The 27,747-nt window shown below is 42.4% G+C and overlaps 1 protein-coding gene across 1 annotated transcript in view; it reads left to right on the forward strand.

Annotated features, from left to right (window-relative positions):
• Positions 1-27,747, forward strand: part of PPP1R1C (protein phosphatase 1 regulatory inhibitor subunit 1C) — a 55,450-nt gene that overhangs the window by 11,491 nt on the left and 16,212 nt on the right. Inside the window, exons 3-4 of the mRNA XM_038751684.1 lie at positions 20,452-20,489; positions 22,971-23,031. Coding sequence (XP_038607612.1) covers positions 20,452-20,489; positions 22,971-23,031 — 99 coding nt within the window. The remainder of the gene's footprint in view (positions 1-20,451; positions 20,490-22,970; positions 23,032-27,747) is intronic.

Below are 27,747 nucleotides of genomic sequence, written 5' to 3' on the forward strand. Positions count from 1 at the left end.
GTAATCTGTAATTTTATATATCTAACTGTTCTATGTTTTCAAGCATCATACTACTACTACTACTCATAATAATAATAATAATATTTGCTAAGTGCTTACTATGCACCAAGCACTGCACTAAGCACTAGGGTAGATACAAGATAATCAGATTAGACACAGTCCCTGTCTCACACAAGGATCACAGCCTGAGAGGACGAAAGAGTATTGAATCCCCATTTTACAGATGAGGAAACTGGGGCCCAGAGAAGTGACTTGCCCAGGGTCACATAGCAGGCAAGTGGCAGGGCCGAGATTAGAACCCAGGTCCCCTAACTTCCGTGCCTAGACTCTTTCCACTGCACCATGCTGCTTCTGTCAACCGTGTCAGCAGTGAACGTGGGATCCTTATCAATGTGTAGCGGAAAAGACCATTACATGACCAAAACTTGTTCAGCACAGCAATGTTCCTCCTTGTTGCCGAGGCATCAAACAGTGACTCTTGAGTCTGCTTAAGAGCAACAGTCAAAACCTCCTTTGATTTACAGAAAAACAGCATGGCCTAGAGTATAGACCAAAGTCCTGGGAGTCAAAAGGACCTGGGTTCTAATCCCAGTTCCACCACTTGAATACTGAGCGGCCCTGGGCAAGTCACTTAACTACTCTGTGCCTCGATCACCTCATAATACACAATGGGGATGAAGACCCAGCCCCACGTGGGACGTGTAACTAATAAAACTGTTCATGTTACAACTTCATTTTCCGGGAACATAAACTAGTTACATTGTGGAATGTCTTGGAAGAGACTAGGACTGACCTTATCAATTATCTGACCGTGAAATGATACCAAAAAAAAGCCATTTATATAATTGCGGCACATAAACTACTTTTCTCTAAAATAAAAGTGCTGATGACTGATTATGGTTTGTCTGACGGTAAAATCTAGACCTCGCAGGTTACCACAGAGCGGCGACGCATGGTTCATGCTGGAAGCAAAGAGCTCATTGTGGGAGTGCAAGCTAGCAAACTAAACTCCTGACATAACAACTTTTATTTGGCCAAGGATTTGGGCTTTGATCATCGCTCAAGCCTTTAAGCTCCTTGCTTTTTCATAATACCTCAAATATTTCGATTGAAGGTTCCCCGCCAGCTTGTATCTCCCTTTATATGGCAGCTGACTTCTACGCATGTTTCAACACATCTGGCTGGGATGATCTGCCCTATTCAGGCTTGGAGTCCTGGTGAATCAAAAGGAGAGAAGTGGCCAAGAGCTAAGGCTATTGCTCATGTTATGAGTCAAATGATCTGGGTAGCCTGGGTGACTTCACACCGACATGTGACTTCAACATCAGTCCTGTGACTTCTGAGCAGCCCGCTTCTCTCTTCTATGGGGAGCCCAAATGTTTGTGGGAGACGGAGGCTAGGGCTAGAGTCGGATGGCTTTCTGGGGAGAAAAAAATCCAAAGAGGAAGGTCAAACTTCAACTGACCAGCTCAATGGCAAGCAAAGCACCGTCTATAAAAGCTGATGTTAATCACGGTCCGAAAGTGATTTCTGCCAGTCAAAAAGGATGTTAAAACGTTGGACACTGAGGTAGGCCACACCAACCGAACGAGATTTTTTTAATGCAAAGTGCTGAGGGGTTTTCGCAGCCCATACTGCTTTTCCACCTGGAAGCAATAAAATGGAAATATCCGGGGCCAAACTAGACAGTTCGGAAACGGTTATCCTCATTCTCCCCTAATGCCGCCCTGGGGAGGCACCTGTGTGGCTGAGGCAAGAGAGGGACCCAGAGAGAGCCTCCAGATGTCCCAGATGCTGGTTGTGGTCCTGGGGTGGACCCCTAGCAACAAATTCAGTCACCTTGGCAACAGGTGCTTCCCCGAATCCCTAGATCAGGACTGAGGCACAAGGATGTAGCCCCGACAGCCAGCTGACAGATCGTCTTGTCTGGAAACGGTGCGTAAAGGAACATTTTGACTGGAAATCTACTGTTCTGGAAGAGGAAAGAACACTAAACTGTGAGCCCGTAGTTAGGCAGGGACCATCTCTAGATGTTGCCGACTTGTACTTCCCAAGCGCTTAGTACAGTGCTCTGCACACTGCAAGAGCTCAATAAATATGACTGAATGAATGGGGACAGACCAGTTTAGACTGTGAGATCTTTGTGGGCAGGGAATGTGTCTATAGTTGTTCACCCACTCAAGAGGCACTGATTGAATCTAATCGAGGGGTTATTCGCTCTGCCACTTGTCTGCTATGTGACCTTGGGCAAGTCACTTCACTTCTCAGTACCTCAGTTACCTCATCTGTAAAATGGGGATGAAAACTCTGAGTCCCATGTGGAAAAGGGACCGTGTCCAGCCTGATTACCTTGTATCTACCCCAGCATTTAGAACAGTGCCCGGCACATACTAAGAGCATAAAAAATACCATGAAAAAAGATTCTGTCCTTAGAGGGAAAACGCTGAAACCGAAGGGGTTGCTTGGCTTGGCTTTGACATTTCTCTTACCATTTTAAGCATTCAAAATGGGTAGAAATTGAGGCTGAGAGGCTAAGTGATAATTGTGGTATTTGTTCAGTGTTTATTAGGTGCCCAGCACAGGGGTATTCATTTCATTCAATCGTTTCTCATTCAATTGTATTTATTGAGCACTTACTGTGTTCACAGCAATGTACTAAGGGCTTGGGAGAGTACAATACAACAATCAACAGGCACATTCCCTGCCCACAACAAGCTTACAGACTAGAGGAGTAGATACTATATAGTTAGGTCGGACACATTCCCTGTCCCTCCTGGAGTTCACAGTGTAAGGTGGAGAGTGAACAGATATCAAATCTCCATTTTATAGCTGAGGAAACTAATTTGCCCAAAGTCCAGCAGCAGGTAAGTGACAGAGCTGTGATTAGAATCCAGGACCTCAGGTTCCCAGGCCTGAGGGGTTTCCACAAGGGCACACTGCTTCTCAACCAGTCCACAGTTCAGAAAACTAGTAGAGGAATAGACCATAGTCCTAGGATATGATCCAAATGATTTTTCAATTTTTCTCCAAAGAATAGAGAAAAATGAAGACTAAAACTCATCTTGTTGATGAGTTGATGTTCCTGAAACTAAGCCTGAAGGGCCAAGCGCTTAGTACAGTGCTTTACCCACAGCAAGCCCTCAATAAATAAGATTGAATGAATGTATAAATGAATATCTGGCCTAGTTTATAGACTCCTGGATCAAATGATAGGTTGTTTAAAGTTAGTCAGAATCCACACTTCATTTTTTTCTCCATAGCTATTTAGATTATTATATAATGGGTTTTTTTTCCTGTTTTACTGGCATCTACTGAATCCTTATCTCATCAATGATTTGAGGTAAAACCCTCATATGATTATGCCATGTGATTCATCGCCAAACTTCCAATTATAGAACTGAAGTTTTAATCCTACCTTGATCTCTCCTCTAAACAGAATTAACTTTCTGCCACTTCAGAAGCACGGTGAGTTTGAGTAAAGTAGGAAGCTTCATTGGAAATCACAGTCAGTGACCCTGCAGGACCATTTAATGTAAAATTTCCCATTGAAGTTAGCGGTTCTAAAATGTCAACAGACCCTTTTGGGAGTTACTGCTTTTCATGACTATAGCTCTTTAATGTACATGAAAATGAGAAAAAATATTGCATTTATGAGGGAAATTCAATGAAAGTCATGAGCAAACTAGTGCAGAGACCCTTGGGGAACACTCCATGCTGATCTCCCTGACTCCTGTCTCTACCAACTCTAGTCCAAACTTCACTCTGTTGTCCGGATCATTTTTCTACAGAAACATTCAGGCCATGTTTTCCCACTCCTCAAGAACCTCCAGTTGTTGCCCATCCACCTCTGCACAAAATGAAAACTCCTTTAAAGCACTCAATCAACTTCCCCCTTCCCATCTCACCTTACTACACCCCTACTGCAACCCAGCGCGTACACTTCACTCCTCTAATGACAACCTTCTCATTGTACCTCAATCTTGTCTGCCGACCTCTCGGCCCATGGCCTGAAATGCCCTTCCTCTTCATATCTGACAATTCCTCTCCCCACCTTCAAAGCCTTATTGAAGGCACATCTCCTCCAAGAGGTCTTCCCCATCTAAGCCCTCCTTTCCTCTTCTCCCACTCCCTTCTGTGACTTACTTGCTCCCTGTATTCATCCCTTTCCCAGCCCCACAGCACTTATGTACATATCTATAATTTTATTTATTTATATTAATGTCTGTCTCCCCCTCTAGACTGTAAGTTTGTTATGGGCAGGGAATATGACCACTATATTTTATGTCATGCTCTTCCAAGTGTGTTGTATAGCTCTCTGCACCCAGTAAGCACTCAGTAAATACAATTGACTGACTAACTTGAGCAGAAGTTATTGATTCTGTAGAGATAGAGATCCAGGACACAACTCCTCAAATTGACAAACAGCTGGGCTTCTCAAACTCCAGTCAGTTTGCATTGAAGTGCGAAAGGAGAATGGATCAGCAGATGGATAATCAAATCTCCCACACATTCTTCCAAGTGCCCATGGCAATAGCTGAGGAAGTACTTTTGATTGAAAATCTCAGGTCCATCCCAATCAATAAAATATCATCATTCAGATCTGGAATTTAGGACTGTGGTATCACAGAGATGCAGGTAAAGCTAAAAGAGTTCCTTGTCCAGTATCTCCTTTATCAGTACTTCATGAGTCAAATAGCAGTTTGATTGTTTGTCTAGTAAGGGATTAGGCCAGCAAGTAAATTAAGGGGCTACACGGTGTTTCAGACTGGGTTTTAAGCAGCTTTGTTCAGCCAATCTAAAGAGATTAATCATTTCCTGTAAGGGGTAAATCCAAGTGCCTTCTGAAAACAAAGGGCAGAATAGAAGCTCATGAGTTCAAGGAGCTCTCCTTGACAATAAGCTTTCATCTGTCCCATTTATTGCCTTAAAGACCAGCTGGATTTCTATAGGAGCTGTTCTGTCATTATTCATTGTAAGCCTTTCCTTCCTAAAAAATGGAGCTCCCTCTGTGGCTTCAGATTTCTGAAACAAGCCAATCAACAAGGCAAAATCCAGCTCAGGCTCATTTAACTTCTCTGTAGGAAAGACCAGTACCCCTGATGTCAGTGAAGGATCCTTACCCTACACTAATGCACGATGAGAGCACAGGAGTTTCGGCAACCTGGCTACTCCAATTACAGAACAAAACTTTAGACAGATTAGATTTAGACAGCTCAGTCCGCACCGGCAGTAATGAGTTCTTTGAACTCCGTCATTAGAGGATGCAATTATGCAGATCTAAAGTTAAATAAACATCAGTGGGAAAAAATGATAGCTTCATATTTCTACATTCTCCCTTGCAGATCCCTACAAGAGCAACCTGATGATAAACGAAAACATAAAATTCATCTTAAAAATGAACTATAACCCCTGCCTTACCCAGGGGAGAATTTGAGACTTGTTTATGTGTCAGTATGCATTTCAGTCAATCAGTAGCATTTACTGAGCATTTGCTGGTTGCAGAGCACTGTACTAAGCTCTTGGGAATGCAACAGAATTGGTAGGTGGAGTTTATATTCTACAGGACATCAGAATAGTGATAGGGAAAATAATAGAGTATAAGGATATTTCTATAAGTATTGTCTGCGTGGAGTGAGTGTCACAGGATTTATGGGGTATACAGTCAAGTTCATAGTCAACACAAAGGGGAGGGAAGAGGGTAAATAAAGGACCTGGACTGGAATGTTCTTTTCTAAGAGATGGGATTTACGGAGGAGAATCACAGACCCGAAGAAAAACATGGGCGAGGTGCTTGTGGTGACATAGATGGGATCAAAGTACAGATGGTCAGTGTTAGAAGAGCGATATACCTCTGGTACAGTGATTTATTTCCTCAGTAGAATAATAAAAAATGTTCAGCGGTTTAAGTCCAAAAGCCACCGGATAGCGTTGTTTTTCAAAACAGCTACTCACAGGGCTCATTCTGGAACTAAAACTCAAATTTGATGGAGTTATTTTCTGGAAAGTGGGCAGAGGAATAGAAATCCATGTCTCTGGTGGCAAGTTTAGATCACAAGATAAAAATAGAGTTAATGAGAACAGTGAAGAAATCGGTTCCCTGGTAATAAGCGCATGTTGAAACTAGCTGAAATAAGGTAGATGCTTGATGTTTCAGGTAGAAATCTCACTAGAAAACATCTTCACTAAAATACAGTGCAAGCTAAAACAGAGTAAAAAGCAGATTTTGTGGCATCAAGGTAAAATCCCACTTAATGGCTTCGTTGGGTGGAAATGACAATATGTTGTCTTTTGATTGCTATTTAGAGGATTTTTTTTAAAGTGGGTCATCAATCGTCATATGACATTTCTGACCAAGTGGATGGAATATTATGATTCCTCATTTAGGAATGGGAAAACGAGGAGCAAAGGAGAATGGGAAACAAGAGTGCTTTGCACATAGTAAGCACTTAACAAACACCATCATCATCATCATCACTATGTGGGACAGGGACTGGCACTGGCCTGATTATTTTGTCGCTACCACAGCGTTCAGTGTACCGCTTGGCAGATAGTAAAGGCTTAACAAATGCCACAATCATTATCATTACTAAAAGAAAGCAACAGATATAAAACCTTGTTTTTAATTTGTTGAATACTAGAGGCGTGAATCTTATTATGAAGCAGCATGGCTCAGTGGAAACGGCACTGACTTTGGAGTCAAAGGTCATGGGTTCAAACCCCAGCTCCTCTAATTGTCAGCTGTGTGACTTTGGACATGTCACTTAACTTCTCTGTGCCTCAGTGACCTCATCTGTAAAATGGGGATTAAGACTGTGAGCCCCCCAAGGGACAACCTGCTCACCTTGTAACCTCCCCAGTACTTAGAACAGTGCTCTGCATATAGTAAGTGCTTAATAAATGTCATTATTATTATTATTATTATAAAAAGCTGCATTCTATTTTACAGGCCATAGATTTCCAATCAGACAGACCAAATCTACCCTGAAGCCTTAGAGGATGACTTAGGGAGGCAGAGAAAAAAATGTCTGGAAAGACTCAGAGGAGCACATTCTCAAACAATGCTTACTGGGGCTCCTTTGCATTAAAAAGGCCACTCTGAGGGGCAGCCTCATTAGACAGGGTTTGGTCTTTGTGATCAGAATCTTGGGAGATTGGCAGACCAAAAGGAAAGTTGAAAAACAGGAGCGAATGAGGCAAGAACATCAACACGAAAAGTACTTTAAGGGTTCCCAAAAGGAAATGAAATCCCAGTTAATAATAGTAATAATGATGATGGCATTTATTAAGCGCTTAGTATGTGCAAAGCACTGTTACACATCACAACAGTCACACGCATACACCTAGGATTTCAGTGCTAGGAAATCATCATCATCATCCTGCTAGATGATGAAATCTCCATCATCTTGACTAAACCTAAACCTGGCAAACATTTTGGGACAAAGATTCTTGAAATTTTTTTTATAATAGTATTTGTTAAGTGCTTACTATGTGCCAAGCACTGTGCTAAGCACTGGGGTAATAATGATAATAATAATGATGACATTTATCTACCTCCTTCCCTTCCCCACAGCACCTGTATATATGTATGTATGTTTGTACATATTTATTACTCTATTTATTTATTTATTTATTTTACTTGTACATATCTATTCTATTTATTTTATTTTGTTAGTATGTTTGGTTTTGTTCTCTGTTTCCCCCTTTTAGACTGTAAGCCCACTGTTGGGTAGGGACTGTCTCTATATGTTGCCAATTTGTACTTCCCAAGCACTTAGTACAGTGCTCTGCACATAGTAAGCGCTCAATAAATGCGATTGATGATGATGATGATGCTTACTATGTGCAAAGCATTGTTCTAAGCGCTGGGGAGGTTACAAAGTAGATAATAATAGGGGTAGATACAAGGTAATCAGGTTATCCCTTGTGGGGCTCACAGTCTTAGTCCCCATTTTACAGATGAGGTAACTGATGCACAGAGAAGTTAAGAGACTTGCCCAAAGTCACACAGCTGATAAAGGGTGGAGTAGGGATTAGAACCCAGGACCCAGAACCCAGGACCTCTGACTCCCAAGCCTGTGCTCTTTCCACTAAGCCACGCTGCTTCTCTAAAATGAAACTTTCAATTTTAAATAGCTATCAAATTTCTTTAGGATGATTTATTAACATTTTTTATTATGGGACCGTGGTGGAATTAAAGTGGAGAGACAAGGAGCTCGGTTAAAAAATTTAGACTGTGTGTCCCACACGGGGCAAAGGTTGGGTCTGATCTGATCATCTGGTCTCTTTCCCAGGGCTCAGCATAGTGCTCTGCATTAAAACTAGTTACTGTAACTAACTAAGATGCAAAATTCTAGTTGGCCATAGGAAATGGAAGAACTTTCTTGACCGTAAACTCATTTTGGGCAGAGAATGTATCTATCAACTCTGTTAGAGAAGCAGCATGGCCTATTGGCAAGAGCCTGGGCTTGGGAGTCTGCAGATGTGGGTTTGAATCCTGCTCCACCACTTATCTGCTGTGTGACCTTGGGCAAGTTGCTCAACTTCTCTGTGCCTCAGTTACCTCATCTGTAGAATTGGGGAGTAATAATAATGATGGCATTTATTAAGCATTTACTATGTACAAAGCACTGTTCTAAGCTCTGGGGAGGTTACAAGGGAATCAGGTTGTCGCATGGGGACTCACAGTCTTAATCCTCATTTTACACATGAAGTAAGTGAGGCATAACTGAGGCACAGAGAACTTAAGTGACTTGTCCAAAGTCACACAGCTGACAATTGGTGGAGCCGGGATTTGAACCATTAGGCAAAAACTCCTCACCCTTGACTTCAAGGCTGTCCATCACCTCGCCCCTTCCTACCTCACCTCCCTTCTCTCCTTCTCCAGCCCAGCCCGCACCCTCCACTCCTCTGCCGCTAATCTCCTCACCGTACCTCGTTCTCGCCTGTCCCGTCATCGACCCCCAACCCACGTCCTCCCCCTGGCCTGGAATGCCTTCCCTCCACACATCCGCCAAGCTAGCTCTCTTCCTCCCTTCAAAGCCCTACTGAGAGCTCACCTCCTCCAGGAGGCCTTCCCAAACTGAGCCCCCTCCTTCCTCTCCCCCTCCTCCCCCTCCCCATCCCCCGCCTTACCTCCTTCCCCTCCCCACAGCACCTGTATATATGTATATATGTTTGTACATATTTATTACTCTATTTATTTATTTATTTTATTTGTACATATTTATTCTATTTATTTTATTTTGTTAATATGTTTCATTTTGTTGTCTGTCTCCCCCTTCTAGACTGTGAGAATGCTGTTGGGTAGGGACCGTCTCTATATGTTGCCAACTTGGACTTCCCAAGGGCTTAGTACAGTGCTCTGCACACAGTAAGCGCTCAATAAATATGATTGAATGAATGAATAAGATTAAGACTGTGAGCCCTATGTGGGACAACCTGATTACCTTGACTCTACCCCAGTGCTTAGAACAGTGCCTGGCACATAGCACTTAACAGATATCATTATTATTTATTGTTATATTGTACTCTCCCAAGCACTTAGTACAGTGCTTTGTGTGCAGTAAGAACTCAATAAATACTATTGAATGAATGAATAAATATGATAGATTGATGGACAAGCCAGAATCTGGTTTCTTGCTTCTTCACACCTTGAGACAGCCTTTCTCTAAACTCACTCTCTCACTCTTCAAATGGAAATCCTGTCATTGATCCAGAACTTTCCTCTAAAAAGCTAAACATCTCAGTGCTCTTAATGAATCAGTTTGATTACAATCCTTTTTATTATGTCTACAGGTCTAGAAAATGCTTGATGAAAAAACCAACTTGCTCTCTGCATGTGTACATAAATCCTCACTACTGGAAGTTCTTTGTGGCAGGGAACTTTACCAACTTGGTTGTATTGTACTATCCCCAGCACTTAGTACAGTGCTCTGCACACAATAAGCACTCAATAAATACCATCGATTAATTGATTCTTACTTCTTGCTAAACAGAGACATGCTTTGACTGCAAATTCCTGCCTATAGAGTAATGAATTTTGATTCTCATACCCTCTCACTAGCAAATACGATTGAATGAATGAAAATATCACCTCATGAATGGAATGCTTAGGAAATTTGAAATGCATTTGTCTCCCTGGATAATCCCACTTCTTCAGGGCAATTTCATCAAGGCAAAAAGCTCTGTCTCCAATTGTAAAGTCATTAACTATCAGAATCCACACTGTGATGGAATTTTACATCAGTACTTTTTTCTTCTGTTAGAAATTATTATTTTTATCATCATTATTATTGGCATATTTGTTCAATGCTTACTATGGGTCACGCACTATTCTAAGCACTGGTGTAGATGCAAGATACAAGTTAATCGGATTGGACATAATCCTTGTCCCATAAGGGGTTCATAGTCTAAGATAAACCCATGAATAGATTAGTGCTAGCTATGACTCAGCTTGGGATTTTTCACTACAGAAATAAGTGATGAAAATCACGTACCCAAGTATCGTCCAGATGATCTTAGGAAGTCAGAACATCAGAAATTCCGGAGAATGGCATGGGAAAAATTGGTAAGGGTCAAGATGGAAGGGAGGCCTCTCCAGCTGATATCTATATGAATATTCAAGTTTTTCAGGGTGAGATTTTTAGGGAAAATATCCTGGTATGAAGCCTACTTACTTTACTCCTGAAATCAAGATAATGATAATAACATGGAAGACTTTCCAAGTACGATGTACCCAGAGGCTGATGTTAATAAAACTGAAAAACAGTTCCTATTTCCCAAGGCGGGAAAAAAGTATATATATCATTTACCCTCTGGAAATATGAGAAATATATGTGTTTATATCTCTAACTCAGAACTGAGATAAATTTAGCTTCTTGTGAATTTATGTGTCAGCATAAAAAGTGGGGATATTTGAGTTTCACAAAACTTTTCAGTCGGGTGTGGTCAAGGTGGACTAAAGTGATAAGACTGGGAAAAAAGAAAGCTTCCAGGTCAGCCCTTTTCTCATTAACTTGAGGAGCAGTGTGGCCCAGTGGAAAGACCCTGGCCCTGGGACTCAAAGGATTTGAATTCTAATCTGGCTCTGCCAGTTGCCCGCTGTTTGACTTTAGGAAAGTCACTTAACTTCTCTTTGCCTCAACTTCCTCAACTGTAAAATGGAGATTCAAAGGCTCTTCTCCCTCCTACTTGAATTGTGAGATAGTTCCATCTGGGCAGTATCAGCTCTGGGTGTTTTGTTGTTCCAGTGCCACCATGGGACATTTTTATGACATGAAATCGATGCCCGATACAATGACATTTGCCATTTCCACACTGGCTCAAAGAGGGTGAATCAGATACAAATGTCTGACCAAGAAAATGCTTCATATTACTGCATGGGCAAATACCAGTTCCGGTAATACTGAAATGCACTTTAACTTATTTACTGTCATAGTCTTTTAAGGCTGGAGATTGCAGATCTGTATTTTTGATGCCGCTTTTTATGCCCGTACTTTACTAACACCTTGCTACAGTTTAAAGTGGCTAGTTAGACGACAAGGTTCCACTTATTTCCCAAAAGGAAAGAGGCTAAATGTACCTGAGGTTCTCCAGTTCCAATTTTCAAAGTGAAATTAAGACCTAAATTGGCCCAAAAAGTTTGCTGTGAGCCCACTGTGGGCAGGGATTGTCTCTATATGTTGCTGAATTGCACTTTCCAAGTACAGTGGTCTGCAAACAGTAAGCACTTAATAAATGTGATTGAATAAATGAACATTGACAGGGATAAAAAACTGTAAGCTCATTATGGGCTGCCGTACTGTACTCTCTCATGTTCTTAGCTCAGCGCTGTGCACAGAGTAAATGCTCAGTAAATACCACTGATTGACTGAATGGTCTGGTTGAGCTTATATTAGGCTTATATTTGTTTGTAATGAACAAGAAGTAGCATTGTCTAGTGGTTAGATCGTAGGCCTGGGAGTCGGAGAACCTGGGTTCTAATCCCAGCTCCAAATCTTGGCTTCTGTATGACCTTGGGCAAGTCGTTTAACTTTTCTGTGCCTCAGTCACCTCATCTGTAAAATGGGGATTTAGACTGTGAGCCCCACGTGGGACATGGACTGTATCCAATCCGATTATCTTGAATCTATCCCAGAGCTTAGAACATAGTAAAAGCTTGAACAAATATCACTACAAAAAAAAAGATAGTTCCAGTTTTGGGGTGAGGTGCCCGGGAAAAAAATCGGGGAATTATGTTTTTGTTCCCTCCAGGAGGGCAGTGCGTGAACCTCCTTGTACACTCCAGAGTTCTTATTAAAAACATCTGGATGGGTGTAGGATAAATGATTCATGAACACACGGATTGCATTTTCTTCCAAACCCTCAGGGCTTTGAACGTAAAGTGGTTGACAAAATGCATTTCGTGTTTGGCGAAGGACCAAACCTTTGAACGCTAATTGGAGCAGTCCAAGTGCCCCAAAGTGTCCGCCCTAAAAGAGCCAGATTTGGACTTTCTGGCTGGCCATTTCAGCCTCGGTCCTGAACCAAGACGCGTTCAGATCTGGGTGGATGGGGAGATGTCCAGCTGAAGAGTGGTGGATTCCCAGTTTCCACTGTTGCCAAGCCCTCACCTCACCCAACCTGACTTCAACTACCACGGGAAGCAGCATGGCCTCATGGAAAGAGCACAGGGCCTTCAATTCAGAAGGACCTGGGTTCTAATCCCAGCTCTGCCACTTGTCTGCTGTGTGACCCTGGGCAAGTCACTTCACTTCTCTGTGCCTCAGCTACCTCATCTGGAAAATGGAGATTAAGAGTGTGAGCCCCGTGTGGATCATGGACTGTGTTCAACCCGATTAGCTTGTACCTACCCCAGTGCTTAGTACAGAATCTGATACATATTAGACACTTAAAAAATACCAATAAAAAACAAACAAATAAAAAAATCCCACTCTGCCTCTAGCTTACCTTTGCACCTAAGGTGGGCCAGTACTGTAGATGTAATCCTAGCAGGGCAGAGAAGGACCATTGACCCTACTCATTGATGGCAGAATTCATGGTGGTCGGGGGTTATTTCCTGAGTGTTACAAATAGTCAACTTGTCAGACCCTGAAGCCTCTCTCTAGACCTCTGCCCTGGGTTGAGTTACTGTCTTCCTATGACCTATTTAAATTCTCGGTCATGAACAGGACTTTTATTATTATTATTATTATTATTAATAATGACATTTGTTAAGTGCTTACTATGTGCTACGCGCTGTTTTAAGCAATGAGTAAGAAGGGGTTGGAGGAAGTTGCATTTAATCCTCATTTTACAAATGAGGAAACTGGGGCCAAGAGAATTTATTAATAATGATAATAATAATAATAGTAATAATAATAATGGTATGTGTTACTCTATGCCGCTGTTGGAGGTGTAATCCTGGGTAGATACGACATTGTCTTCTAGACTGTGAGCCTGCTGTTGGGTAGGGACTGTCTCTATATGTTGCCAATTTGTACTTCCCAAGCGCTTAGTACAGTGCTCTGCACATAGTAAGCGCTCAATAAATATGATTGATTGATTGATTATCAGGTTGGACCCAGTCCCTGTCCCATGTGGGGCTCACAGTCTTAATCCCCATTTTCCAGATGAAGTGAGGCCCAGAGAAGTGAAATGACTTGCCCTGGGTCATACGCCAGACAAGTGGTGGAGTCAGGATTAGAACCCAGGTCCGTATTCCATCCACTGTACCACGTTGCTTCTCCTTAGGGCTATTTCCACAAAGGCCTGCCTTGTTGATACGACATCCTGAAGCCATACCCTCTAGGGACTGGTTGGCCTGCTAAGAGCTGGTAATCCAATCCTCCCCTTAATATAGAGGGGTTCATAAAGATTTTGGCTTTTCTACTAACATTTAACCGTTATCCTCGTCCGTGTTGGAACCAGGCAAGATTACTTACAAAGATCAGAACTGGGCCAGGGCGTTCTCAAGTTAATGATTTGTGGTTTTTCTGGTGGTTGGTTAAATTTCATGTTTTATTTTAGTTTAGGAAAAAAATTTGGCTTGCTCACACAAATGTCACTGAGTTTCATATCTCTCATAGAGGCCACGGTCAGCACTTTAACTCCTTAGCTTCCAGGCTGATGCAATGTCAGCTCTTCGCTGTCATGAGAGCAAGAGGAACATGGAGTAATCAATGAAATAATCTAAAGGATTCTTCCTTGTTAGCGGGATGTACATTGAGCTTTAGCTAGATGAAAGGAATCGTTCGAACGGTCGGAAACAAAAGAACCATCCACTTCCCTTATTCCAGGTTGAAAATAATCTAATAGTGTTGAGGCTATTAATTAGTTCATTAACCGATTTTGGTGTTTATTAAGCGTTTGTTATGTGCCAATCACTGTACTAATGATTGGCAGTGATTAGAGAAGCAGTGTGGCTCAATGGAAAGAGCATGGGCTTTGGAGTCCGAGTTCAAGGGTTCAAATCCCGGCTCCGCCAATTGCCCGCTGTGTGATTTTGGGTCACTTCACTTCTCGGGGCCTCAGTTACCTCATCTGTAAAATGGGGATTAAGACTGTGAGCCCCACATGGGACAGGAACTTTGTCCAACCCGATTTGTTTGTTTCCACCCAGCACTTAGTACAGTGCCTAGCATTTTGTAAACATTGACAAATACAGCAATTATTATGATTATTATTATTATTGAGCTGCCAGTGAAACTCCATATTGCCCTAAAAATAGTATTTATATTCAAGAACATCCTGAGCAACAGGTTAGTCTGATTATATCCCATTTGTAAGCAGGAAAATTCAGGATACCTCATAAAATGTCTGAGATTCCAAACCTGCCATTATGACAGAATGAGGAAAAGAGTTTGCCCTAGATAATTAATCCCCTGCTCTCGAAATCTGGGTCAAGTGACCATCTTGCTAGTGAGAACTGTTTCTTTGTATCCGGTGCCAACCCTTTTTTAAATTTAAGAAGTCCAGCCACAAAAGTTTTCTTTTAAGGTTTGCCTCAACTAAAGTGAAGGCAGTGGTGATGGGGCCTGCCAGTCCATGGGGACTGGATATAGATCACAGAGGAGATGGTTCAGTTGACTTCTCCTTCTGTTCACTTTAGGAAAAATACCCTGTAAGCATCTGTTTTCGGTAGATACGGCTATTAAAAAGTGTCCCAAATATATTTGCTGTGTAGAGTGACACCCTGTGGCTCTTGAATAAACAGATTTTAGCAAAGCTCAAAACTTCAGAAAGGTGTGCCTTGTTTCATTCATTCACTCAACTGTACTTACTGAGCGCTTCCTGTGTGCAGAACACTGCAATAAGTGCTTGGGAGAATATAACAATAAAAAGACACATTCCCTGCCCTTGATCCAAAAGACTCCTAGCTGAAGAGAGATTAAACTTTTAATGGCAGTGCAGAATTTCATGTTATCCCCCTATTCTGCTACCTAGGTAGTCTATTATTCAAAGATGTGTGTTAAATAAAGGAGTAAGAAGAAAATGACCCAGAAAGGTCAATATAGCTTTCAGCAGACTGCAAAGGGGAGGTCATCAAGTTCCATCCAAAATTGAAGCTTTTGTGGAGTCCAAACTCCTACTATATGCCCATGAGACCTGGAAATACAACAAAAGACACATCCATCTTCTTGAGGGGTTTCACCGGGGTCACTTATGAGCCATATTAAATGTCAAATGGAAAGACAAGATTATCTCTAACGAGGTCATGGAATGCATCCAGCTCATTAGCATTGGAACAAAATTCACAGCTTCGCAGGGAAGGAAATGTGATGGAAATAGAAGCACCGAAGGATGCCAGTGTACTATCAGCTGAAGGGGGGCACATGTAAGTCCAGAGGGCAGACTATTTGATTAAAGACAGTCAATCACAGCCTGAAATATGTAACCTAGCAGCAGTTTGTTGGAAGACCAGAACAGCTGATGACCAGTTTGGCGACCAGCAATTCAGAGAGGGGTTGCTCTCCTAAAGCAAAACTGTCTCGAAGATCACTTAGCAAGAAACAGGCTTGAAAATAGACCCAGGTTATATGTGGGGCATGTTTGTTGGTGCTGCATGAATCTATCCTCAGGCACAAACTATGAAGTAGGGAGTGTCACCAGATCGTCATATTTTTTCAGCAGCATGGCCTAGTGGGAAGCAGTATGACTTAATGGGTAAAGCACGGGCCTGAAAGTCAGAAGGACCTGGATTCTAATCCCACCTCTGTCACTTGTCTGCTGTGTGACTGTGGGCAAGTCACTTCACTTCTCTGTGCCTCAGTCACCTCATTTGTAAAATGAGAATTAAAACTGTGAGCCTTATGTGGGACAGGAACTGTGTTCAAACTGATTATCTCGTATCTCCCCCAGTGCTTAGAAGAGTGCTTGGCACATGATAAACACTTAACAAATACCATCATCATCATCATCATCATAATAATAATGGCATTTATTAAGCACTTACTATGTACAAAGCACTGTTGAAAGCACTGGGGAGGTTGCAAGGTGATCAGGTTGTCCCACGGGGGGCTCACAGTCTTAATCCCCATTTTACAGATGAGGTAACTGAGGCACAGAGAAGTTAAGTGACTTGCCCAAAGTCACACAGCTGACAATTGGCAGAGCAGGGATTTGAACCCATGACTTCTGACTCCAAAGCCCGTGCTCTTTTCACTGAGCCGCATCATCAAATGAACAGGCTCCCACCACCATTAATATCAATTTCCAAAATAATTGAAAGGCAACATTCTCCCTCATCTCTTTTTCTTCCATGGTAGATGAATTATATAGAATATATGCAATATGTACATGATATGTAGATCACACATATATGCATATGTATAGATCTTAAACAGAGAGCTGTCCATTACATTATTTTCAAAATCAAGTCCCTTTGATTATCACAATTGCTTCCTTCTACTGTCCACTCTCTGATAATTACTTTCAGCATATCATTCAAAATAGGAAAACAGCTCAGTGGCAAGAGCCCGGGCTTGAGAGCCAGAGGTCATGAGTTCTAATCCTGCCTCTGCCTCCTGTCAGCTGTGTGACTTTGGACAAGTCATTTAACTTCTCTGGGCCTCAGTTACCTCATCTGTAAAATGGGGATGAAGACTGTAAGCCCCACATGAGACAACCTGATCACCTTGTATCTCCCCCCACCAGCGCTTAGAACAGTGCTTCGCACTCAGTAAGCACTTAACAAATGCCACCATTATTTATTTTTTCCAACACTTTGAACAGTGCTTTGCACATAGTAAGCGCTTAACAAATACCATCATTATTATTATTATTTATTGTAGGAAATCACACCGTAGTGACCAGAACTATCGAGGGTAATTTCTGAATGGAAATTATCTAGATTCTGATTTTAAATACCCATAGGCCACAGGGGCTTGAGATATACAGTCTCGATCCCCATTTTACAGATGAAGTAACTGAGGCCCAGAGAGGTGAAGTCCCTTGTCCAAGGTAGCACAGCAGACAAGTGGCAGAACTGAGATGAGAAGCCATGACCTTCTGAATCCCAGATCTGGGCTGTAGCTACTATGTCATGTCTCCTACTATGTGTTCTAAGCCCTGGGGTAGAGATGAGTAAATCAGGTGTGACACAGTCCCTAATCTACATGGGACTCACGGTAGTAAGGGGAATGAGAATTCAATCCTTATTTTACAGATGAGGCAACTGAGGCACCGAGAAGTTTAGTGACTTGCCCAAGGTCACACAGCAGGCAATTGGCAGAGCCAGGACTTCTAACTCCCAGGCTCCTGCTCTATCCACTTGGCCCTGGTGCTTTTTAGTAGAGTTTCTCAAGCAGAGTTTGCATTTGAGAGCTCTCTTTCTCAGTAGATAAACATGATCTGTCTTGTAAGTCTCCCCGCTAAATTATTTCTACATATATTACTTCACACCTGGCATTTGGCTGTCCCCACACACACACACACACACACACAAAAAAAAAACATTTTAAGGGAGCAGGGAGAGATGAAACTATGAGATAATGAGGACAATATCCCCCAGGTTCATCAATCAGGCATGGAAACTTTCAGTATCGATACTTTAATGACACAGCTGTGGATCACTCGCCATAATTAGCTCTGCCCTTTATTTTTCCTCTCTCTTTTCACTTCATGAGTTCATGAATTTGAGGCTTCTGTTTGGATCTGGATTTAGAATACATCTAAAGGCATAAAAGCTCACACAGTTGGAATTCCAGAAAATGGGCTTTTAAGGGTGTCTGGAGTCTGAGAAGTGAAGTAAAACACAGAGTCGTTTCTCTGGCTATAGAGAAGGGTGTCAGAATCAGGTGGCGGAAATGGTAATTGAGAATTTTGTAATCTATCTCACCTGCAAGTATTGGGAAACAGTGTGTACTAGTGGAAAGAGTGCAGTCTTGGGAGACAGAGGACCTGACTTCTAATTCCAGCCTGCTGTGTGACTTTGGGCAAGTCTCTTTATTTCTCTGTATCTCAGTTTCTTCAACTACGTAATGGGCATTCAATACCTGTTCTCCTTCCTTCTTCATTCATTCATTTATTCCAGTGTATTTATTGAGTTCTTTCTGTGTGCAGAACACTATACTAAAAGCTTGGGAGAGTACAATATAACAATAAACTGATAAATTGCCTGCCCAGGGAGAGTTTTCAGTCTAGATGAGGACTGGATTAGTTGGGATAAGATTGGAATATTTAGGTGGGCACCCCATGTGAGACAGGGACTGTGTCTGATCTGATCACGTAATAGCATTTATTGAGTGCTTATAGTGTGCGGACCACTGTACTAAATCCTTGAGAGAGTACAATATAACAGAATTGGTAGACATGTTCCCTGCTCCCAAGGAGCTCACAGTCTAAAGGGGGAGTCAGACATTAAAATTAATACCATTATTATTAGTAATAATAAATAAATGCATTATGGATATGTGCATAAATGCCATGGGACTGAGGATGGGGTGAATATCAAATGCTTAAAGGGTACTGAGCTAAGTGCATGGGTAACACAGAAGGGAGAGGGCGAAGGAAGGGTTAATCAGGGAAGGCCTCTTGTGATTTCATTAAGATTTTGAAGGTGGTGAAAGTGGTGGTCTGTCCTAAGAGAGGGGGAATTTCAGGTCGGAAGGAGGATATGGGCAAGGGGTCAGCGAAAAGGTCCATGAGATCAAGAAACAGTGAGTAAGTTGGTGCTAGAGGAATAACTTGTGTGGTGGGGTGGTAGTAGTAACAATAATAATAACATTTGTTAAGTGCTTACTATGTGCCAATCACTGTTCTAAGTGCTGGGGCAGTGGGGGGGGGGGGGGGAATACAAGGTGATCAAGTTGTCCCACGTGGGGCTCACAGTCTTAATCCCCATTTTCCAGATGCGGCTCAGAGAAATGAAGTGACTTTCCCAAGGTCACACAGCAGACATGTGGCAGAGCTGGGATTTGAACCCATGACTTCTGACTCCAAAGCCCGTGCTCTTTCCATTGAGCCACACTGCTTCTCTAGTAGGAAATCAGTGAAGTAGGACAGGATCGACCTGACTGTAGCATGGCTTAGTGGGAAGAGCCTGGGCTTGGGAGTCCAAGGTCATGAGTTCTAATCCTGCTCCACCACTTGTCATCCGTGTGACTTTGGGCAAGTCACTTCACTTCTCTGTGCCTCATTTACCTCACATTAAGATCAAGACTGTGAGCCCCGTGTGAGACAAACTGTCTACCTTGTATCTAATCCCAGTGCTTAGAATAATGCTGGGCACATAGTAAGGGCTTAACAAATACCATTATTATTATTAAAGTTGATGGAAAGGAATTTCTGTTTGATCCAGAAGTGAATGTGCAATCCCTGGAGATTCTGGAGTAGGGACATGTGGACTGAATATTTTAAATAAATTAAATTTTAAAAATAATAAACCAATGTATTTTTGAGTACTTAAGTGACTTGGTCTTCTGCAGCCTCAGCCCTGAGAGAGTGCTCATTTCTCAATGGATTTTTCTACGCCCATGGAATGCTTTTCTGTTGCACTATGTTGAACCCTCTAGGTCTCAGAACCATGTATCTGGTTTTAAAATCCAATCTAGTTAATGACTGGTCAGTGAAATTGCACAGTTTAAATATGTTTCTCTCTAAGATGAGAGCACATATGTACATATCCATAATTTATTTATTTCTAATAATGTCTGTCTCCCCCTCTAGACTATATGCTTATTGTGGGCAAGGAATGTGTCCACCAACTCTGTGTTATTGTAATAATAATAATAATTGTATTTGTAGACTCTTTTTAGGCAAAGACTGTGTCTTTTTCTACTGTGCATTCCTCAAAACTTAATACAGGAGGCTTCACACAGTAAGTACTCAACAAATGCTATGGATTGATTGGCCGATAAATGCCAAGAGAGTTGTTATTTGTTTTTGGGCCATGAGAGAGGCAAGTCTTCAATTATTTAATGTATTCCTTACAAAAGTCTTCCTTTCTAATTATATCTTTTCCTCCTCTTATAGAAATCGATGAGAAGATAGTCACCAGCTCACAAGGAGAAGTAAGTAGGGGAACAATACTATTTTTGGTAGCTTTTGACCTCTGTTTGACATTCATTTTATTTGGATTAAAACTCGTTTTGAATCCCTTGAAAGTGACTATGATATAAACATTTTATATTTCTATTTAGAAATGCCTAGCTGGAGGGTGAGGTGGGATCCAGACAAATTAGTATGGGGGTGTTTGAAGGCAAGAGGGGAATGAACCATGAGATAGCTTAAGATGGTAGTCTGGGGAGAGAAGACTGGAAATAACTGTTCTTTTGAAAGTGAAGGAATCAGACGCACAGGTGGAGGGGATGGATTTTGAAATAATAATTGTAATAATTGTGTTATTTGTAAGCTCTTACTATATACCAAACAGTGTACTAAGTGTTAAGATAGATACCAGAAAATCAGGTCCCATATGGGACTCACAGCCTAAGGAGGAGAGAGGAAAAGGATTGAATCCTTATTTTGCAGAGGAGGGAACTGAGGCACAGAGAAATTGCGCACTGAAGTTTAGTGTCTCACCCAAGCTCACACAGCAGACAAATGGCAGATCCAGAATTAAAACTCTAGTCCACCACCACTAGAGTCCAGAACTCTACCACTAATAATAATGATAATGATAATTATGGTACTTGTTAAGTGCTTACTATGTGCCAAGCACTGTTCTAAGTGCTGGGGTAGATGGAAGATAATCAAGTTGAACACAGTCCCTGTGCCACATAATAATAATAATTACTGTAATGGTATTTGTTAAGTGTTTATTATGTGCCAAGCACTGTTTTAAGCGCTGGGGTAGATAAAAGGTAATTAGATTGTCCCACGTGGGGCTCACAGTCTTAATCCTCATTTTACAGATGAGGCAACTGAGGCACAGGGAAGTTAAGTGACTTGCCCAAAGTCACACAGCTGATAAGTGGCAGAGCCGGGATTAGAACCCATGACCTCTGACTCCCAAGCCTGTGCTCTTTCCACTGAGCCACGTTGCTTCTCGCATGGCGCTCACACAAGTGCTTAGTAGGGTGCTCTATACACAGTAAGCGCTCAATAAATGTGATTGAATGAATCCCCATGTTACAGATGAAGTAACTGAGGCACAGAGCAGTGAAGTCACCCAGCAGACGTGTGGCGGAGCCGGGATTAGAACCCATGTCCTTCTGATTCCCAGGCCCATGCTCGATCTGCAAAGAGATGCTTGTGACGTGGTACGCATTGCTGACGAGATGACGTCTTAGCTCCCATCCCTGAACTCCATCGATTTGGAGCATTTTTCCAGGAGCACCGAGTCGCTCCCTTGCTCCAGATCTGGTGTAGGTGAAGCGGAGCGTAATGTCCGAGCTGCATGATTTGCCAGCAGGAGCCGTGGGAGAGGGAAGCTCAGCCCCGGAGATTTAAAAATGGACATAAATGCATCTGGGGCCGTATCAGGGGCTGGCGGGAGACAGGCCTGCTGAAATTCAGACTGCTGGGTAGAAAACCATTCATTCATTCATTCATTCAATTGTATTTATTGAGCACAGTATAGGGAGTGTATAGAATCAGGGAATCAGAAGATCATGGGTTCTAATACTGACGAATGACGTCTTATGTTATCCTGTGTTCCCTGCGTGATGGATGTGACATCGGGAGGGTCTGGATGTGAACCTCCATGCTTTTCAGGACTCCCTCAAGTGGTGGCCATTTTCTCTCATTCTGTACATTCTCCGCTCTCTGCATCTCTGACAGAAAGGATGGAGAAACAGCAAGGCATAATGGATAGACCACATGCCCGGGAGTTGGACGGTCGTGGGTTCTAATCCCAGCTCACCACTTTGGCTGCTGTGTGACCTCAGGAAATGCATTTCACTACTCTGTGCCTCGGTTCCTTCATCTGTAGAATGGGGATTGAGACTGTGAGCCCCACATGGGACATGGACTGTGTCCAACTCTGAGTGCTTGTATCCACCCCAGTGCTTAATACAATGCCTGGCACGTAGTAAGCGCTTAACAAATATCATCATTATCATTAGAAAGCCAACTTGCTTAATGTCAGTAGGGTAGATGCTTCCCTTCCTGTGACATAGCTAATGTGTTATAAGGGTCCGTCTCCCTCACAGATATGAGAGATTGCGGAAGGAAGTTTCCAAGTGGCATCTGGGATGACCCACTTTTCTGGCCACTAGCCAATACTTTCCCTAGGTCCACGCAGAGGGAAATCAAAGCTATGTGAAATCATCAATTGCTCACTTTTCCCCACTGCCTCCTGAAACTAGAGGCTAAGCAGGTGTATTGAGTCCCCTTGGCACTTATGCATATACCTACATTTTATTTTTGTATGCATATTAACGTCCGTCTCCCCCTCTAGACTGTGAGCTCGTTGTGGGCAGGGAATGTGTCTGTTTATTTTTCTTTTGTACCCACCCAAGAACCTAGTATGGTGCTTTGTACACAGTATGCGCTCAGTAAATAAGATTGAATGAATGACTTTGGCGTCCTTTTCCGTTTTCTTTTCTCAGTCCCAGAATGCATCGCCTAAACAGAGGAAGCAGAGTGTGTACACTCCTCCTTCAGTGAAAGGTACTGTTTGGTGTTACACAACTGTGTATTTTTCCCTCTGATCCCAGCCAAAGGTCTGAAATGAAAGCTGAATAGATACTTTCAGAAGCAAAGGCCGGTAAGTAGCCGGAGGCATTTTTTTCAAGTGTCTACTTAGATTCTCAGTCAATTCTCACTCTGTGCATTTGAGGGAACCTTCTCCAAAGTCCTTTCTCTCTGCCCTATTTCATCATCATCATCATCAATGGGGTGCTGGTTGCTGTACCGTGTGCTAAGCACTGTACTGAACAGTTGGGCTAGTACAATGGTTAGTAGACACATTCCCTGCCCACAGAGAGCTTGCAATCTAGAGGAGGACATAGAAATTAATATGAATACAGAATTTATGATTATATGACTTAGAGATATGTATTAAGTGGTGCAGGACTGAGGGAGGTGGTGAATAGCAGCTGTTCAGAGGTCAAAGATCCAAGTGCAGAGTCTTCTAGATTGTGAGCCCACTGTTGGGTAGGGACCATCTCTATATGTTGCCAACATATACTTCCCAAGAGCTTAGTACACTGCTCTGCACACAGTAAGGGCTCAATAAATACGATTGAATGAATGAAATGTAGAGACAATGTAGAAGGGAAAGGGAGCTGGGGAAAAGAGGGTTTAATTGGGGAATGCCTCCAGGAAGAGGTGTGACCTTAAAAAGGCTTCAGGGTGCAAGCATCCTTACTTGGAAGTTTTGGTTTAGGCATGAGAAAATATCCAGATCAATCAATCAGTGGCATTTATTGAGCATTTACTATGTGCAGAGCACTGGACTAAGCACTTGGGAGAGCACGATGCAACAGAATTAAGACACATTCCCTGCCCATAACGAGCTGACAGTCTAAAGGGCGCTTACAAACAGATGCAGGAGAATGGAGATGGAGACAGAGTTAGATCACTTTTAGAGGAACGAGAAGAACCAACTAGGATGTAGTGGGTGGAAAGGTCAAATGCATGAGACAGTGTGGTCTAGTAGATAGAGCACAGGCCTTGGAGTCAGAAGGACCTGGGGTCTAATCCAGGCTCTGCCACTTGATGATGATGATGATGGTATTTGTTAAGCGCTTACTATGTGCCAAGCACTGTTCTAAGCGCTGGGGGGAATACAAGGTAATCAGGTTGTCCCATGTGGGGCTCACAGTCTTTATCCCCATTTTACAGATGAGGGAACTGAGGCCCAGAGAAGTTGCCCAAAGTCACACAGCTGACAAGTGGGAAAGCCGGGATTAGACCCCATGACCTCTGACTCCCAAGCCTGTACTCTTCCCATTGAGCCACGCTGCTTCTCTGCTGCCACTTGTCTGCTGTGTGACCTTGGGATAGTTGCTTAACTTCTCTGTGCCTCAGCTACCTCATCTGTAAAATGGGAATTAAGACTGTGAGCCCCACAGGAGACATGGACTGTGTCCAACCTGATTAGCTAGTAGGTATCACAGTTCTTAGTTCAGTGCCGGGCACCTAGTAAGTGCTTAACAAATACCATGAAGAAGAAAAGGAGAGTTTACAGAATCACCAGGGTGATTGCGAAGCCAATAATAATCTTGATAATTGTGGTATTTGTTAAGCACTTCTCTCAAGTATATATATATATATGTATATATATATGATGGTATTTGTTAAGCACTTACTATGTGCAAAGCACTGTTCTAAGCACTGGGGGGATACAAGGTGATTAGGCTGTCCCATGTGGGGCTCACAGTCTTAATCCCCATTTTACAGATGAGGGAACTGAGGCACAGAGAAGTGAAGTGACTTGCCTGTTCTGCACATAGTAAGCACTCAATAAATACCGGTGATTTGATTGATTGACACCCCAGAGGCTCTGGAGCAAAGAGATGGATTTCATAGATCACCAGAGGAAGGTCCTAAACACTGACTACGACATTCATTCATTCAATCACATTTACTGAGTGCTTACTGTGTGCAGAGCACTGTACTAAGCGCTTGGGGAGTACATGTTGGCAACAACATCATCACCTCTTACTGCTCACATGGCCTAAAGAGATGCCATCATGTGAAAAGTTGCATGGTTGTGGGGCACAATGTGGTGATATCTTTTGGAGTGAGATGGGGGGAATAATTTTTCACAGCTGCTTTGGGGCTGAATGTTGGAGACCAACGCTGAAAATGGACACTTGGAAGTTTTTAAGGAGAGGAGAGGCACCTATGGGCAGATATTTTAGAAAGATGATCCGAGTGGCAGAGTGTAGTGTAATAATCCCGGTGAGCATCAGTGGAGCAGCAGTATGGCCTAGTGGAAAACGCACAAGCCTAGGAGTCAGAGGACCCGGGTTCAAATCCTGGCCCTGCCACTTGCCTGCTGTGTGACTGCGGGCAAGTCACTTAACTTTTCTGTGCCTCAGTGACCTCATCTGTAAAATCAGGCTAGAATACCTGGTTGCTCCCTTCTTAGACTGTGGGAGAAGAGCTGTTTCTGATCTGTTTATATGGCATCAACCCCAGTGCCAAGCACTAAAGAATATCAATCAATGGTATTTGTTGAACGTTTATTTTGTGCAGGGCACTGCACCAAGTGCTTGGTATCCTTGCCCTCGTCACCATTATTATGACCGTTTTTTATTCTGTTACAACCTACTGAACTCCACTAAACGCTGGAAATACAGACAATTATCACTGTTCCTCAGAAGACATGTCCCTTAGTGAAGGATAACTTTAGCCAAAATGAGCCACAGTGAGGGAAAAGTAATCTGCTTTGAAAACATGGAGTCTGTTTTAATAATGATGATGGCATTTATTAAGTGCTTACTATGTGCAAAGCACTGTGTTTTCCTTTTCTATAGACTGTAAACTCATTGTGGGAAGGACTGTGTCTGTTTAATTTTATATTGTACTCTCCCAAGTGATTGGTACCATGCTCTGCATGCAGTAAGTGCTCAATAAATACAATTGAGCTGAATAAATGAATGAATTTTCTCCAGAAAACGTTGCTGGATTTACAGGCTTCAGAGTACTGGGGCTGAATTTCTTGACAGAAACCTTAAAATTCAGATTCTTCACTTTTTTTTTCCCCTCAACCTTGATGTTCCCTATAACTTAGGTGACTTCCATTTTGTTGTCATGAGTTAGAAAAGAGGATGCATTTTCACAAAGAGCCTTCTGGCAGATTATTCTGGTGACCGATACTTCACAGTTAAATGGTGTGATGACAATATTCAGATAAAGGAATCCAAGATTTCAACCTTGTGCCTGAATCATTTCCCTTGGCCTATCAGTAGCAGGATCTTGGAACATGAAGGCTAGCAATGAAGTTGTACCTGTCTCAGACCCTACTGACAGGGCACTTACTGAAATAGAAATGTGCTAGTGCTATCTGTTGCGAGAAAAAAAAAACCACACATACAAACACAACCTTCCTTACTTCAGAGCCAGAGGCTAGCTTTTAAAAACAAAATAAACAATAAGTAGCAGTCGGAACATTTTGCATCAGTGCAGGGCCTCAATTATGAAGAGAATAATAAATGGAAATGGGGAAATGGAATTGGGATGCTGGGAATTGTGAAAGCATGGCTCTGAATTGCACGAATCTGCACATCACAGTGTTGCCTCTGTTGATTTCACTCATCAGGCTGTCAAAATGATCCTGCTGCCACAAATCCTGACATTTCAAAATTTGGAAAAGGGAAATCGGTGAAGGAATTATAGGGCATAAAGCGGGGAAAATGATATTGTTCGAGCACACTCTCGTTTAAATCGTTTAGTTAAAATTAAACTAGATTTTAGGACTTGATTGCTGCATGTGACAATTGTTACAAGACCAGTTTCCAGAACCATTTAAGGAAAATGAGATGAAGTTAGCAATAGCCAGATTGGCCACTTTAGAGGGATGGATTTGACATCCTTCTTGGGACTAGAGAAGCAGTGTTGTCTAGTAGATAGAGCATGGGCCTTGGAGCCTGGGCCCAGCTCTGCCACTTGTCAACTGTGTGACCTTGGGCAAATCACTTCGCTTTTCTGGTCCTCAGTTACCACATCTGTATAATGGGGATGAAGACTGTGAACCCCATGTGAACCCCCTTCTAGAGTCTGAGTCCACTGTTGGGTAGGGACCATCTCTATATGTTGCCAACTTGTACTTCCCAAGCGCTTAGTACAGTGCTCTGCACACAGTAAGTGCTCAATAAATAAAATTGAATGAATGAATGAAATGGATTGTGTCCAACCTGATCTACCCCAATCTACCCCAGTGCCTAGAACAGCACCAGGTACAGAGTAAGCACTTAAATAGAAAATAAAATTAGTTATACAATTCATGCAGGAGAAGACTAGTTGGAATAGTAATAGAGCATGCCTCAAATCACGCATAGGGCTGGGAGATTTTGACTTATTGTATGCAGAGTACTGAACTATGTACTTGAGACCATACAATGGAATTTGTAGTCCTGAACCCTGCCCTCAAGGAGTTTACAATCTAGAGGGGGGAGTGAGACATTAAAAGAAATTACAAGTAGCAGAAAGAACAGAGTTTAAGGATTTATATCTAAGTGCAGTGGTGGGTGAAATGAGTGGCCATATGCTTAGATGATTTTGAAGAACTAAAATGACATTAGGGAAGGAATATAGTATGAGTCTCCACAGCACTCTGCACAATGCTCTGCTCACAGTAGACACCCAACAGCTATACTATCTGTCTGCTGTGTGACCTTTTACAAATCACTCAACCTCTCTGTTTCCCAGTTTCCT

This window comes from Tachyglossus aculeatus, chromosome 9, assembly GCF_015852505.1.
Source record: "Tachyglossus aculeatus isolate mTacAcu1 chromosome 9, mTacAcu1.pri, whole genome shotgun sequence".
NCBI lineage: Eukaryota > Metazoa > Chordata > Mammalia > Monotremata > Tachyglossidae > Tachyglossus > Tachyglossus aculeatus.